This window comes from Lissotriton helveticus, chromosome 12, assembly GCF_964261635.1.
Source record: "Lissotriton helveticus chromosome 12, aLisHel1.1, whole genome shotgun sequence".
NCBI classification, from domain to species: Eukaryota; Metazoa; Chordata; class Amphibia; order Caudata; family Salamandridae; genus Lissotriton; species Lissotriton helveticus.
The window spans coordinates 354,723,985-354,740,438 of record NC_136073.1 but is presented as its reverse complement, the minus strand read 5'-3'; the positions used below and the strand labels follow the sequence as shown (position 1 = coordinate 354,740,438).

The window sequence follows — 16,454 nt, the reverse complement described above, 5'->3', positions numbered from 1 at the left end:
GAACCCTTCCCAGCGAACCATGAAGATCCTGAAGAACCTGAATTTTATATATTAAGAGCTGGATACGGTACTGTAAGTAAGCCCCCTACTCTTTCATTGTTATCTTCTTGCTCTGTGGATGAATGAATTATTTTTTTGTGGATTGATAGCTGCTACTTTCGGTCAGAATTCAATATATACGCAATTGAACTCAGACTCCTGAATTTGTGAAGCTTATATAATGTTAGTTGAGCACACTAGATATTGATTACCTTGTGAAGTTAGAAGGTTTCTTTTAGAGAGAAAACCCCCCTAAAATACTTTTAGGCCCAAGAGGAAGATATGAAAATAATAATAAAATAACGTTTTTAATGCTTGAGAAAATGTGCACTAAATAAAGTAAAGTAAGAAATACAATTAGTTTTTTGTAATAAAGTTTCGGGTACTGGCTTGTTAGAACCTTTCTGGTCAATCTAAAAGAAAATAGGTCAGAATAGAGGTATTATACTAGTTGTTAGAAGGTTTCTTACCTTTTCCAATTTTCTATTGCTGATATTTTGATGGGTGCCAATCGTTAGCGGTATATCACTTAATTTTCTGATTATAGTATTCTAAATATGATGTATACTCTTGTTATTTATTGTTACTTTTTTTAGGAGTCATACACTTAGGGGCCAACTGGAGTCCGCCCACCACCGTAGTGGGGAACGGGACCGCCGGCCATGCATGCGGGGGTCCTGCACTCCAAATTAAGATCGGACCCCCACCATGGCGGTCACATTTTCCAATTCATCATTGAGGCGGGTGCTGCTGACTGCAGCACCTGCCACGATGTCAAAAATAAATGTATTGCATTTCATGTGGCATAAACCAAACCGGTTGAACTTGGGTGGCGGAGTGAGCTAAAGAATGATGATGGATTAAACCCAGATCAGTTGACTGGGGGTGAGTGCTTGCAACGTTCAACACTCCATCATCCCCTTTGGTTTTGCAGAAACCAAACAGTGCCTGCCACTTTGTGCAGTGAAATGTAAGGGGTACCATGGGTACCCCCCAGTGCACAAACACCTCCCCCAACACAAGGGGGCCAGCAACAGGCCCCCAAAATCAATGCCCACTAGCTTTTCCATGGCAGTTTCGCCACCATGGAAAGGCTGGCTGAAGCCAGCATCCTAATTTGGCGGACGATGCCTGTTAGGCACTACCACCATGTAAGGGATGCAGACCGCTCCCCCCCAGGCAATCGGTACGATTGCCTGTGGCGGTTCTGTGGTGGACGGTCTTTGCATCTGCCACGGTTGCAGGCTGGATCCGCCCACATTCCTAATCTGGCCAGCGGTGAATCATCATTCAATGGCGGATGGATCGCCACCGCACGGCTGGTGGTGGCGGTCCTTCCGTCATCGTAATGACCTCCTTAGTATACAGTTTGAGTACTGTAATGTCTGGGAATCTGGTGTTACTATCCATTTATTTAAAACATTTTATCTTTGCACTTTTTGTGGAGATTGTGGTCATACTGACCTGGGTGACGGTTCATTGTGTACGAACAGTTTTCCACATTAAACCATTTATTAATTGTTATTCTAGCCCTGATAAAGTCTATTGTTATTAATATTCAAAGACAAAACATGTGTTGGCTAGTGTGTGGAGAAAACAGACAATTTCTGACGACTGTTTGCCATAAAGAACATAAGAAGATTGAACATCAAGGAATCTTTATTGATTATTTTGGAGTGTTTGAGAACTTTTTTCATGAATCTATCATACATACTAAGCAGAAAATAGTACTGGTAAACTAATAGATGTATTTACTGCGGCAGAAAATTAATGCTTTAACATCTGTGATTTCCCTATATCTTTTTCAAATCTACATTGAGCCACTTGCAAAGATCTTATGTTCCCATGGTTTATGTTTCTCCATGTACGCCAATAGCACAGAGCTAGTCCTATCTTTAATGGGCTTTAAGCAATTGGATGAAAACTTCTAAATGAGGAGGAATCTGTTCTGGGAGTGGAAGATCAGCCACTGACTTCTGCATCACTCTGATAAATGTATTTATGTATTGGGGTTCTTGTATAGTGCATATTTGACACTGTTTAATGGTGCCAGTATGCTTCAGAAGGCAGATTTGCTAAGTTTTGGGACAATGCAGTGCAGCAACAACTTTTTGCTGTGTTTCGTTGCATCCAAGAGAGAGAGACAGAAAAGCACAGCCATATCTACTAAGATATGGCACTGTTTTTCTCTCCCCAGTGCTGATGCACTTTAGGGTGCCAAGTGCCAGCTCACACATTTGACCATTTTGCAGTGCTTTGGGTATGTGTTCTGTCAAGCATGTTTTGTATTGAAATGGGACCCTTCCAGGAAACAAACTATGCTTTAATACGTGTCCTTCTTTGCTTGTGTGCTGTGCAGCACACATACAATTTTGAAACATGCAGAGACTTTTAAACATTGCTCCACTGTTGCATTTGCTTCAAGGAGCCAAACCTTTTTGGCGCAAATACCTGTCTACAAATGTTATTAGATATCTATTTTCGTCTCAACCCATGGTGGTTCTTGAAAAAAATCCATGTACCAGCTCAACGAGTTTATTGTGTTAATCCAAGAGATTGCGATAAAATAATCATTTTGCATTCGTCACAATAAAATTCTAAAAACAGCATTATAAAGAATTTGTTAAAATATGCTAATCAGTTTTCTAACATTTTATAAATTAAATCTAGATGTTCTATCAAATTAGTAATACCATTTTGAGTCTTAACACTAAAACCATGTTTAACTGCAGCTAGAAATGGCCTTATTTTTGCTCTTTCAAAAATGCTTCGCGAGTGAAGTCCCTTTAAGGGTAATAGTTTGGGGCAAATGCATAATATGTGACTTGGGGTTTTCTTTATACACTTCACCCCCTGGTCCTGAAGAAAGCCCACCCGACCGTCTGGCGATTGAGGGCTGAAACATGTTTACCTATACCACATTTCTAGTGTGAAAGAGTCATAATAACTCTGAGTCACCTACATTGTTTTTTATTGCCTCTAGAAACCAGAATTATTAAAAAATTGTGTCTGGAATCCAGAGACTTTTAATAACCTTCACTATACCACGTCACTGGCACTATCACTGGTCACTACTGTTTTTAACAAAGGGTATTACCTCCTGGTGGAGGTTGCATAACCACTAAATCCTATGATTATGCAGACATGTGTGAGGGCTAGCGGAGAACCAAGATATACCGCTCGACGTTACCATCTACCAACACGTGCATGAGGGTTTTTTATTGGGACTAGAAAGAACCGTTCCCGCATACCCGATGTTATGCAGGACAAGTGATCCTTCTCATTTGATCAGATATTATATGACTACAGGAAACTAAACGGATCACGTATTCCTCCCCCACATTGATCTTGTAAGTTTCCTGTTTGTAACCACAAACCCGGCCAGCATTTTTCCCTTTTAATCGGATTCTAAGCCCCCTCAAATTTATAATTAGGTATACAAAATAAATGAAATCTTAAATATTTCCTTTTTATCATACCCTGCAGACTAGAGCCAATATATTCCTGACTCATCACTAAATAGAATTCATATGCCAAGCACATATGTTTATATTTCTGTAGTAAGACAGGGTCTTTCACCGTCCTTTACACTAGCGTGCTCTGCAAGGTCCCATTGAGCCGGATTATGGTATGGAGATAGGGTAACGTAAAATCAGGAGCGGAGGAGAATCTAGTTTTGTAGCTAGAGAATTTAAATGCCTGGAATGGTTGGCCAATCTTTGGATACTCTCCAAATTTTGTTCTAGTGTCGGATGTGAATTTAACTTGTTGGGGTGCACGCTTGGTTGTGTAAGAAACTGGTGGATTGTGGTAATCCACAGAGAGGTTAAATCACATAAAATATTTGGAATTAACATCAGGTCTTTATGCTATCATGAGTTTCAAGCATTGTTTAGAAGGGAGACCTGCATTATTGAAATGGACGATGTTTCTGCCCGGGCCTATATAAATCGCTTAGGTACTAGATCTCTGAATCTATCAGATTTAGCCAAGAAGCTTTGGTTCTTTTGCATAGAACAAAAAATCAGTTTGAGGGAGGAGTATTTGCCTGGAAGGGCAAATGTAACTACGGACTGGAATTCAAGGTTCTTAAGGGATTCCAGCAATTGGAAGTTGAATAAAGGAGTGTTTCAGGAAAATAGATCAGTTTTGGGGTCTTCTAGAGACAGACCTTTTTTGTAGCAGGGTGACTTTTCAACTGAAGAAGTATTAAAGTTAGATGCAAGATCCAGGAGCCCTAGCTGTGAATATAGTCAGATTTGGAAAAGAGTGAAAGCTAGTGTGTTTCCTCCCTTTGTAATGATTCAGAGGGTCATTCAGAAGGTGAGTCTGGAGAAGTACACTCTTGTACTCCATTCTGGGTCTCACAGGTGTTGTTTCCAATGATTTTGGAACTCGTTCGTGAATTTCCATTTCATCTTCCTGCTGTGGAGGGTCTGCTGAGGGATGTAGGTGGAGTGGAACATCCTCTGGTACAGACAGAGACTTTGAACATTTTTGCATTGAAAGTATCAGGAGGTCTTCAGACATGTCAGGCTTTTCTGGAAGAGGTGAAGAACTGCCCGAGGAATGTTGGGTTCCAGGTAGCCGGTGCAGGTATAAGGAAATTTGGACGGTTTGGTTGTTTTGGGGCATGGAAAGGAACTTTGATCCCTTGAAGGCTCCTATAGTTGAAGTGCTTAATTTCCTGGTAGAGCAGTTCAAAAGGGGCCTTAGTTGTAGAACTAATAACTGCTATAGTGTACAGCTGCTTCATCCGTTCAGCACAGGTCATCAGTTGATGCGGCCGTGTGACTACACATAGTTGCGTCTGAGGCCACGTCACCGCTTCTCAGTAGACACCTGAAATAGACGGATCAGACCTGCGTCCGCCTATCATCTCACCGATGTGACGCGGCCTCCAGGCAACCTTATTTGGGACACCAGAAACTGAGTAACTTGGGTATTTTCACCTGGCGGCGGCATTATATGCTACCGCCGGGTCCCCAGTTTGCTTAGCAATCAGAACGCCGGCTTTATTTGAATGCAACGTCCAGGCAACACACCCGGACACCAGATTTTGGGCCACTCATTTATTCACCATGTGCTGCTAATTAGCCAATTAAAGTATTTGCTTAGTACCTATAAAACAGAAGGCCCTCGCTCTTTCTACCACCAGTGGGGAAGAGAAAAGGATGATTTTAGGAGAACGGCGAGGGACGCAGCTTAAAGCAGTAAGAGGGTACATGGGCAGATGATTCAGAAACGAGAGCCTTGGCATTTTGGAGCCCCTGATCAGAGAAAGTGTACATATGATATTCGTGATTATTTACCTTTCATTATTTTATCTTTAGAGTGTGACTACAGGGGTCCCTCTGCCCCTCTTCCCATGAGGCAATTTAGACCCTGACTTGGGGTAAGAATGTGAGCTGGTCTCACAACACTTTAGGATTTCAACTATTTATGTACGCTACGTTTGCAGTGACACGTGTTCCACATGCATAATTTTTTTTAAAATGCATGATGGATTAGTTGATATGTCTGATTCTTTTTTTTTTAAAAAACATCTGACCATTAACCCCTTTGACACACTGTTAACCTTTATTTTACAGGTTTCACCAAACCCCGACTTTAGATAGAGGGTGACTGTAGGAAAGTAGGATCTGCTTCTTATGTTTACCCCTACTTTTTGCTAAATATGATACTGTTTTTGACTAGTCTGACTGGGATCCTGCTAATCAGGACCCCAGTCTATCTACTTTCTCCCTAAACTGTTATGTCATGTAATTAGGTACACTCCAGATTGGGTACTGGGGTACCCTTGTCAATCCCTAGGATATGGTACCCATGTACCCAGGGCATAGGTACCCCAGAGGCCCCCCAGGGGCTGAATCATGTATTTGACCAGCCCTGAGAGGCCATGCAAAATGGAACCTACAGGTCTGCCATTACAGCCTGTGTAGGTTGGTGCATGGACCGCCTACTTAAGATATAGGTGTACTATATCTAAGGATCACTACACTTAAAACCTATAAGTCACTCCTATAGCAGGTCTTGACAATCCTTAAGGCAGGGTGATTGGTTCTAAGTGAGAGGGTACCACTACATGAGCAGGACACCCCTGCAGCCTACGGAGTCCATTCTCCCGTGTTGTTAGTTCAGCAGCCATTTATGACATATAGAGTGGCATTATGTGACCGCGTGATGACCAACTCTAAACCGGCTGATAGTAACTCTATCATGTTTGGTGTCAAACATTGTGGAATCATATCCACACACAAGTAACCGGTGTGGGAGGTATGATTTCACCCATCAGAAGCGAGCTTCGTGGGGTCCCTGGTGTTCCCGGTACCAGCCTTCTAGTCTCGGGTAGCACAAAATGGTTGCTGCCGACCAGAGACACATTTCTGCCAAGCCAAGCTCTAGCAGAGGAAGGGGAACAATAGGCATCCTGTGACTGACAGAATTTAGTGTATTAGGGCTGGGTGGGTTCTCTTGCCAACGACCGACAGTCTGCACGAGGGGCACATTTGGTGTCCTTGTGCATAGTCCAGTTCAAACCAGTCCTGGGAGCCGTTGAATCCTGCTCTGACGCGAAACTGAACAAAGGACATGGGAGTAACTTCCACACTGTCCAGACCCTCCCCTGGGAGTGTGCCCTAAATCTCCTGTGGGTACAAAAGAACTTACCTGACTGTAGGATCCTAGATTCCATGTGGACAAGATTTTGAACCAGAAACCACTGAACTTCGACCGTTTGGACACTCTGGACAGTGCTGGACTTGTTTGGGCCTGACTTTGTCTCCCCCTCAGTCTGAAGCATTGTCTGTGCTTGTGCACCATACAGACTCTGTGCAGGACTTGTGGAGCATCAGGGACAACTAAAGATATCTCCCTTGTAGTGAAGGAGTCACTCCCCTGCATTCACAGCCACCACACCATAACTGACCGGTCTGCTGCTCCTGAGCTCCTACGGACTCCGAAGGCTCCAGCAACACAAGAGGTGGGTTCCGATCTCCTTCGAGGTCCGAGCTGCCCTCTTACCAAGTTTGAGGCCAGAATCCCTTGTGGGGTGGCAATACCCGTACCCCTGTGCACCACAATTAATTGCAAGTGCATATGCTTGTTGTTGTTTCCCGAGCAAGTACATTGGGCTCAGAGTAGCCCCAACATCTGGCACCATTTCCTACCAAAAACTCCAGCATTATCGCACTGAGTGCTCTGTGGGCTGCTGTTTGGTGAATCGCTCGAGCTCTTCTCACGACTCCTGTGCCTCCAGGCAGTGGGTCCATTTGAGGGTCAACTTTGCTTTTCTTGGGCTCCCCTGGTTGCTCCAGGCCTGCCCTGACTCCCCTTGCTTTGGTGAGTCTTCTGGACCTTGCTGGTCCGAACCTTAACCGTATTTGAACTTCTACGTGGGTTGTCGCTGCCAAGGCTTCTTGGTGCTCCTTCCAGACACCGACCCCTCAGCACTTGACATCCTTTGTGGGACAGCTTGTATCCAGCTTCTAGTCCACCTTAACATCTACTGAGCCCCTTGGCTGCAGAGTCCAGAACCCCCTCAACGCACCTGTAGCCCCCGACATCAGTGGGCATTCGTGGGTTGGACTGGTGCAAGGTGCCCACTTTAATTAGTGGACAGCATCTACCATGCAAACTTCTCACAATGACACCGGTCACCCTACAAGGTGGTAGTATATTAATCAGAAGAGGTTAGATAGGAGCCCTAGCTATTTCATCCTGCAGAATGCCACGGACCCGTTGGGCTAATATGGCAGAAACATGTTGACACTGGTGGTGATGGTGTACTAGTTCCCCACATCCCCACTATTGATTTTTAATATCAAGTAAATACCTAACAAATCAATGTATTTTGGGATTTATATTGGTTTTTAAACCTTCGCTTTATCACATCCCCCCCAGTTATCTTTTAGAAGTGCCTCCCTATCTCCAAGTGCAGGCCTGCTTTCTACCAAACGCAATTTCTAGATGAGTACTGCCAATGATGAAGCATAACACCTGGTGGTGTCTGAGGACAGTCCTTCACATTTTTGGAGATGCCCAGACACCCCACTAAATTAGGTGCATAGTGCTTGCCTATGTGTGTAGAATCAGAGATGTATTCAGGGTAGCTTCTTTTGTGTGTGCATATTAGGTTTGGTGGCCAGCTCACCTTGAACACCCAATAGCCTCTAGTTCCCTCCCCTAGAAAGCTCTAGGGTTCTGTGTGTGAATTCGAAACTAATAACTGCTACAGACCCGCAGTCTCTGAGGGTCACAGCCTGATCAATGGCAAGAACGTAGGTAAAAAATTTTTCGTTCACAGAGTTCTTAAGACCATCAGACTAAGGAGGCCTCCTAGACCAAGCTATTAAACCTTGTAGGATGTCAATCTGGTTCTGTCCTGGTTTGCTACATGGCCAGGTAATAGATATTTTGATTTGAAAAGACTAACTATGAACTTGGCCTCCTTATAGTGCCTAATATCTTGTCGTAGAGTTTCAGACATTAAGGCATTGGAAGTAAGTAGCTAGTTCTATGAACCCCTTGGAGTAACATTTGATGTCTCTAAGAGAACCAAGACTATGTCTGATACTATCTTTTACCCAAGATTTAATGCATGCAAGAAGTTGCGTTTAGTAGATTGCATGAAAGAATATGATGGCCGAAGGAGTGAGTTTTGTCCGGATGGAGTTAACCAATTATTGATTTCTATTGTAAAACCTTTCAAATTGATTACCACAGAGACTATTGTGAAATTGATGAAATGTGCCATTCAACAGGCTGGTGTCAATTTGCAGAAGTTTCATGCTCACTCTATGAAAGGTGCTATGGCTAGTCAACCCTTTTGGAAAGGTGGGAGATTGGAAGGCATTATGAGAGCAGCTGATTGATCAAATGCTTCTACCTTTGCTAAACATTATTGTAAACCAGTTGAACTAGTCTGATGTGGTTTTAGACGGCTACCAACATGCATAATGGTAGCCTCCGGTCTTGTAATAAAACAGCGATTCTACAAATTAGATGCCAAGAGAATCTGAATTTCATTAAAGCTATGGAGGCTAACATTATCCCGTCCTCCCATCCCAGTCTTGTGGAGTTTTTTTAATAATGCTTCAAAAAAAGATAATAATTTAAAAAATATATAATAATTGAAGTAATAAATAGTTAAGATGTGTTTCTGTTGGTTTTCAGTTGCTATTGAATTAGATCTTTAACAAATTATTGTTCTTTACAGATAATGCTCAGTAGTTCAGTTCTTGTGGCGAGTTACGCAGTTGCAGTTTCTTAAGTCGTTGATCATCCAAGAAAGGAGAGATCAAGTTTCGCATTTTAAAAAGGAAGATCATTCTGTGCATGGACTGCTTATATGTTGCTAATGTTCTATTCTAGATTTATTTTGGTTTATGATGTAATGTGCTTTCAAGTGCTGCATGGAGTGGCATTAAAGGATAAATGCATAATGTTAGCCTCTGTGTCTTTAATGAAATTCAACTTCTCTTGCCATCTAATTTGAAGAATCACTATTCTCATTTTAGTATTTCTAAGCACTCTGTACAAGTCCTTAACAAATAAGTATTAACATAATGAAATGCAAAAGAACATCTCAAATAAAATTAGATAATTTCACATGCTATTCCTCAGAATCAAACTATCCCTTACACCGAAGTATTTTAGTCAGTATAGCTTGCTCTCCTATTTGCTCATTATCAGGGGTGTTTCATGCTGTGTGGTATCACCTGCAAGTCTCTACAATGCCTTTCAATTATAATATTTGAATTATTATAATTAGCGCCATGTTTCTATTTTAACTGAGCCCACTGCTAAAATGAGCTTTCGTTGACTGGTACTGGTTTTGTTGCGGTGCTGTGCTGGAGGGCTGCATATAATGAAAATCTAATTTTATCTGTAGCCTTGAGATAGCCTCTCCAGTCATGACTTGATTTAAAGTGTGTGTGTACTTGTGGCCGATCACCTAATTCAGATATCTAAACTTGCACATGAGTCCTGATCTGGTTGACGCCACGCAGGCTGCACCTGACCACCAGCTTACAGACAACAATGCCTCCGGATCTGGATATGAGTGCTGGATTGTCTTGTCCATTCAATCCCAATGTTGGTGTTTATTGTGAAGAAAGGAGGTATCCGGATTATCTTTGCTGGGCAGGCAGTAGCAGTCTAGTTGGAAGCACCTCGAAGGACCATGCATTAAAACTAAATTATCATCAGAATGGGGATGAGAGGAAAAATGTGGCCAGTCAGTATGCAGCTTTATTTTAAAGCCACATAGTGATTGGCCATTTCTGCTCCCCCTCAGCTTGACTTGGGCCATGCACCTGCAATATGAGTGCACAGATACAAGCAGCTGAAGCCAGCTATATACCAAGCAAGGCCTAGCTGAAAGAGTCAGTGTATGTGCGGGCCACAAAATTCCTGCATGCCTACTCAACATCACAATTGGAAAGAGTTCGCCTCAGGCAAGGAGATGAACAATTGCTAGTTTGGGCAACAGAAACCAAGTTATGTAATGAACACCAAATGAACATTATATATTCAAACTTTTGATATTAGTTCATTTATTGTGATATAGATATTGGTGTGTAGTTTTTGTAAACATTTTCTTTATATAATTAAAATGCATTCATTTATCATTAATAATGCTTATTTACAACAAAAAGGAAATCTTTTTATACATTACAGTGCTCATGAATGAAGATACAATGGGTGTTGTTGTGGCTATTCTAAGTAATACAATGAATGTACTAAACTAATATAGGTTTTGACCTGTACGTATCTGATTGTTTGAGTCTAGCTACTCACATTCATCATTATATACTTTGTTTTCATCTATCTTATACAGATTATTAACATGATAGAATTATGAGACTGGCGGTAGGTAGCACTGCACGCGTTTCTGCATTGCCTTCTTCAGGATTCTGGCTCAGTGAACTCTCTTTGGAACTATATCGATGGAATTCCGATATTTCTACTGGTCATAGGGAAGTCAGCACAGTGAAGTTTACATCTCCTAAATTGGAAAAAACAGAAGCTTTCTTTTATATGCTCCAGACGAGGTGATTTTCAATTTATTTAAAAATGATATGGGGTAGACTTGAGGGCTCCTTCAGCTAACCCAAAAGGTTAGAGTGAGCGCCATACTTGAATTCTAGTCTTGAGCATTCTCTGTGGGCATATTTATTGATCTGGAACAGCAATATCGGGGACTCTTCCCAGGTCTGTTACACGTATCACTTGACAACTGCCGTTTCAATTGCCTACCCAACATCATTCTGCAGCAAGTAAAAGGTAAACTGATTCAAGTGTACCATGCAGAAGCCCAGAGCGGCAGGCAGGCGGCCACCGAGCTGCATCTGCTGAAGTGCCCTTCCCAGTCATGTAGGCCTCCTTCAGTCTGTTAGCACCCAAGTATTGTGAAAAATAGAGTGTTAAATCAAACACCCCAACTTACAGCTTGGACCCTCAAAATCCAGGTGGTGCCTGACTGGTCAGATGGAACTTTGCCATTGTGTTGCAAATGTAGGAAGGACAAAAGTACAAGTCATAAATATCAACTGTCGGGTTCAATATTTTCAGTCAATGATGAGAAGTTGTAGAAGTTTCCAAAACCTTTATTTATCTTTGAAGGTTTAGTATGCTTTTGTCCATCTTTATTAAAGTTAGAACAGATTAGAGTAATATTGTATAAAATACTAGCTTACCCGTTGTGCGTTGCTGCGATCTCTGAAGAAAGGAAATTCAAAGAAACTCTTCATGATAACATTCAATTTACATTGTGTCATTTTTATTGAAACTTATTCATTTTAATATGGAAAACATTTCAAAGTGTTGTTTTAATTCTATTTATTTATTCGAGTGCTTGTAGATACATGATTTTCTGTTTTCCGTCTGGTGCGTATATCAGTATTCGAAAGATTATGAGGGCCCTGGGGGGCCGATATTTAAAAAAAATGTATGCCAGAAACCTTTGCAGGAGTGTACTCAACAACTTCCCAAAGTTTCCTTGCGATCAAATGAATGGTGTTTTTATTCTATTTATTTATTCGAGTGCTTGTGGATACACAATTTGTTGTTTTTCCATCTGGTGTGTACATCAGTATTCGAAAGATTATGAGGGCCCTGGGGGGCCGATATTTAAAAACAATGTATGCCAGAAACCTTCGCGGGAGCGTACTCAACAACTTCCCAAAGTTTCATGGCGATCGGATGAATGGTGTAGTAATGCATGAAGGACAAACCGACAGACAGACAGACAGACATACCTTCGTTTTTATATATATAGATTGGTTAGTGACAGCGTAGATCAAACGGAGTGTTCCATAAAGGAGATTTGGTTGCTAAACTAGCTGAAAGAGCCTAATCTACCCTAATCAGAGAATTCATGAATAGCTGTTTCTAGAATAGAGCAAGATTTTCGGAGTATAGATAAAGTCTTACATTTCCTATAAATTGTCATTCTGGAAACTCAGCCGAGTTCCCCACAGCTGCAGTAGCAACCACTGAAATATCAGTGATGGCAAAATAATCGTTGCAGTAGCATTGATCAAGAAGAATCAAGAAGAAGGAAAATCGTGAGAAAATATGGCTTGGGCCTTGTTACAGAAGCACATTGAGAATGATAGCCTATTATGTTATTTTCCAAAACGTTTAAAGCAAGCACATTTTCCCTGTGTGTGATTTACCTATGCATTCTTTTAGCAGAGTTCAAATGCATTCTTAAGTGATTCGTTACACGGTTACAGCAGGCACATTTTCCCTACAGTGGTTTTTTTCTATGCAAAATCATTTCGCAAAGTTTTAAGCAAAATTCTGTAGGTGCAATTCTAATACAGTGTGCAAGTTGAAATTTGCTTTTAAAATATCTTGCAAGTCTTGACATCAGGCTCCATTCGATGCAGAGAGCAAGAGCGGACCTGCAACAGTTGGGCTTCAAATCTCCAGAGCCTCAAAGCAAGGCTGGCCCCCAAATCTGATTGATCTGTATGATTGTGAACTTGATGAATCCAATGGGACTCCCCAGCATATTCTTTTCCTTAGGCAAGTGCTCATGTCCCAAGATTTTTCAGCATTCTCTTTCCTCAAACTGCTATCATTCTGCATCCGTCAGAGATTTCAGAGCTGCTCTAAGCACGTCTGTTGATGCACAGCGCTGCAATGCCCATCTTACTTCGGTCCCACTGTCCATTGGTACTCCATCCTGCTCCACAATGTTGCTTCCGATCCAATAGTGCTTTTGAGTAAGTAAGTATGTAAGTGAATTTTTATTTTCGTAGTTAATTAAAACCATTGCAATACAAACATCAAGACTTTAAAGCAGATCTACATGCATTAATAAAACTAATATTTCATAAATCACAATTTTTCATTTCTTTTAAAATCATAAAATGTACACTTTTGGGGGATCGTGGGTGGAAATAAGTAAAGTTTTGAGTTTTAATACTATCTCATAAGCAATTAGGATTCAAGTCTTGGCATTTTCCTTTCCACCACCTTCGTAAACTTCACAAGACTACAGTTCAGCTGTGGATCATGGGGTGCAAAGCAGGCAAGATTTGCTGGTCTTCGTTAGCGTATCCCTCACTGATTAAAATGGCATTTTAGCAGATGCTTTCATTCCTCCAAAAGTTCATTGCAGGAGCATAACAAATGCAGCATATCCTCTGGCGCTGAGCCGTATAATCGACAGGAGGAGCTCGCCTTGTCCTTTATCCAGTAAGAAAAATGCCGGATACAGGGTAACAGGCCCAACCGGTACTTTAAAAACGTAATTTCAACAGTTTTAGCATAGCCTAATTCAAGGTAATTCTGTAGTGCTGGTGTGGAATACAAGCTCAAAGTCATTTAACCGTGTGACCTTTTCATGAGGGATGCCTTATCTTCTACCCACGAAAGTTGTTTGATCGTTTTCCTGACCAGCTTTTTAAGCGTTAAGTGATTTGTGGGGGTATCCCAAAGCTGAATTAAGCCAATATTCGTCAAGCTGCTTTTGAGGTACTTGGCAGCTGGTGAGGCTGAGTGTTGCTCTAACCCCTTCCATAGATAGTCGAGTTCCTTCTTTCGATTTTCGTACTTTGTCCCCACTTATTATGCACGCCCCCTGACTTGCCAAGAGCTGTTTCTGGACGCCAAACTCTAGCTTAATTTGAGCTGGTGAAGTATACTTGGCCTGGCTAAAAATAATCCTGTATGCAGCTATGACTGTATTATCAAGAGTCTTTGCATTTCTGCCTCTATGTACTTCTCTCCTATAAGTGATTGTTGGCAGGAGTTTGGCTTGCATGACTTGTACCAGAGGTCAGAGAGACGGGCCAGTGAGTTTACTGCTTAGTGCTTTTAATGAGATTGCTAAGGCAAGGCCTTTACCTCTACTACTGGTTTTCTGTTCAATGAACTGGCCGCTTTTATCAATTTTTACTCCTAGATATTTATATAGTAACGTATCCTCAATACGAGCATTATTCCAAAACCAGGTAGACGTTTTTCTTGTTCTTGCTGATCGTCATTGTCTGCTTTTTCTCCAGGTTTATGGTCCGTTTGTTTCCTTCAGAATAGCCATGTGTAGCATTCACAAGATGTTGTAGTCCTACTTTTGTATGGATGATTAGGACTATGTCGTCCGCATGGAGAAGGCACGGTAATAATAGCCTGCCTAACTTGGGGACGTGGGAGTTACAGCTGTTTAGGATTGGGATGAGGTCTGCTAAAAATAAATTAAATAATGTGGGAGCTAAAACCCAACCCTGTTTGATGCCTTTGTTGGTCGGTATGTGTCTTGACAAGAATGATCCATCACCCAGATTTATCTGGACCCATGTCTCCGTATGAAGGTTTATCAGCAAGTCTAACAGAGACCTAGGCATCCCCCAGCTGTTTAATTTAGACCATAAGATGTTCCGATGTATATGGTCAAAAACAGCCTTGTAGTCTATAAAGCAAAAGTGAATGGGCCTTTTAGTTGATTCAGCCTAATCTATTAACATACCCATGGTTAGGATATTAGTGGTTGTCCCAACTGATTTAGCGAAGCCAGTCTGATTAACTGGAATTAGGGAATTCTCTGTAGCCCAGGCCTGCAACTCCTCCAAGAGTGTACCTGCAAAATACTTTGCCTCGTTGTCCATTAGGGCCACTAATCAATAGTTTTATTGGAGTGACTTGTCCCCTGACTTAAAAGTTGAAGAGCTGATTGAGCATTTCCAGGAGCCAGGCAATATATTAAAATGTCTTAGTTCCAGAAATAGTGGTTCGAATGCTGCTGCCCATTCTTTCTCATCTTATTTATAAAGGATGGGTGGAATTCCATTCGGGCCTTGCACCCCCTCTTTTCTTTCTTTTTTGATTTGGCCCTTAATGATGTTTTGTGTGCTTGTCAATCATTTATAGTTAATGTATGACCTGGATTGCCAGGGCTCCTGTGGGATGTCTGTGCTTTATTTTTAGTAAAGCTTTTTAATACATTGTCAGTTTTTGTCTCCAATTTAAAGTCCATATCTTGGTTGAAGTGATTCCTGAGGTAATATGCCCATTCTTCTTCTGTAATATTGGAGAAAACTCTGTCATGCATCGGTCTTAAAAAGTGGTTTATGGTTTTCCAAAATCTTGCACCATCGCTCCGTTTGGTATCAGTGTGTGGTTTTGCCCAAATGTTGTCCTCCACAGATCTGTTGGCTTCCCATTTTATTTTTTTAAGCGTTGCCTTTAGTTTTCGTAAAAGATCAAGTTTCACTATATCCATAGGCACTGGCGTAACGAAAAGGGAGGGGGCCTCCCTGCATGGTACTTAGGGGGGCCCCCTCCGGGCTCAATCAGGAGCTCTCACGGCCTGAGTTCAGTGCCGAGGGGGCCCCTTGGAGCTAGGGGCCCCCCCGCACTGCGTAGGCTGCGGGGGCCTCGGTTATGCCCCTGTCCATAGGGAGGGTTATGCTGAAGTTATCTCATCCTGTGATTAATTGATCTTTTTGTACACCTAATCTTATCTTTATACTCTTGTGTAAAGTGTTTCCTACTGCTGCAGCCCTGTTGGAGTTGTGGCTTAGGTCTTGTAGCGGAAGTTCCCATTTCTCGACTTCACTAGATCCGATTCTAGCATCAAAGTGCTGTTTAGCCTTTTCCAGTATAATAGCATCGGTATCTGCTGAGTACTTAATCCTTTTATGATTGATAGTGTATACTGACTCTTTTGGCACAGAGGATAATTCAAACTTAGGCTTGTTAACTTTGAGGAGAATTTCTTGTGGACAGTGGTCACTGTCAGCTTTTTCATCTGAAATGAAGTCATATATTGAAACAAAGATATTTAAATAAAAATGTAATCCAATAAAGTATTGCTTCTTGTAGAGTGAAATGTTGTAGCTGGGGGGGTTGTCTCCAACAAATCTTCCATTTAATGCTCTGGTATTAAAAAGTTTGAGGCGTTC

At 41.7% G+C, this 16,454-nt stretch overlaps 1 protein-coding gene across 1 annotated transcript in view; it reads left to right on the top strand.

Annotated features, from left to right (window-relative positions):
- Positions 1-11,681, top strand: part of SHCBP1 (SHC binding and spindle associated 1) — a 227,768-nt gene extending 216,087 nt beyond the window's left edge. Inside the window, exon 13 of the mRNA XM_078671492.1 lies at positions 10,880-11,681. Coding sequence (XP_078527618.1) covers positions 10,880-10,887 — 8 coding nt within the window. The 3' untranslated portion in view covers positions 10,888-11,681. The remainder of the gene's footprint in view (positions 1-10,879) is intronic.
- The last annotated feature ends 4,773 nt before the right edge of the window (positions 11,682-16,454 follow it).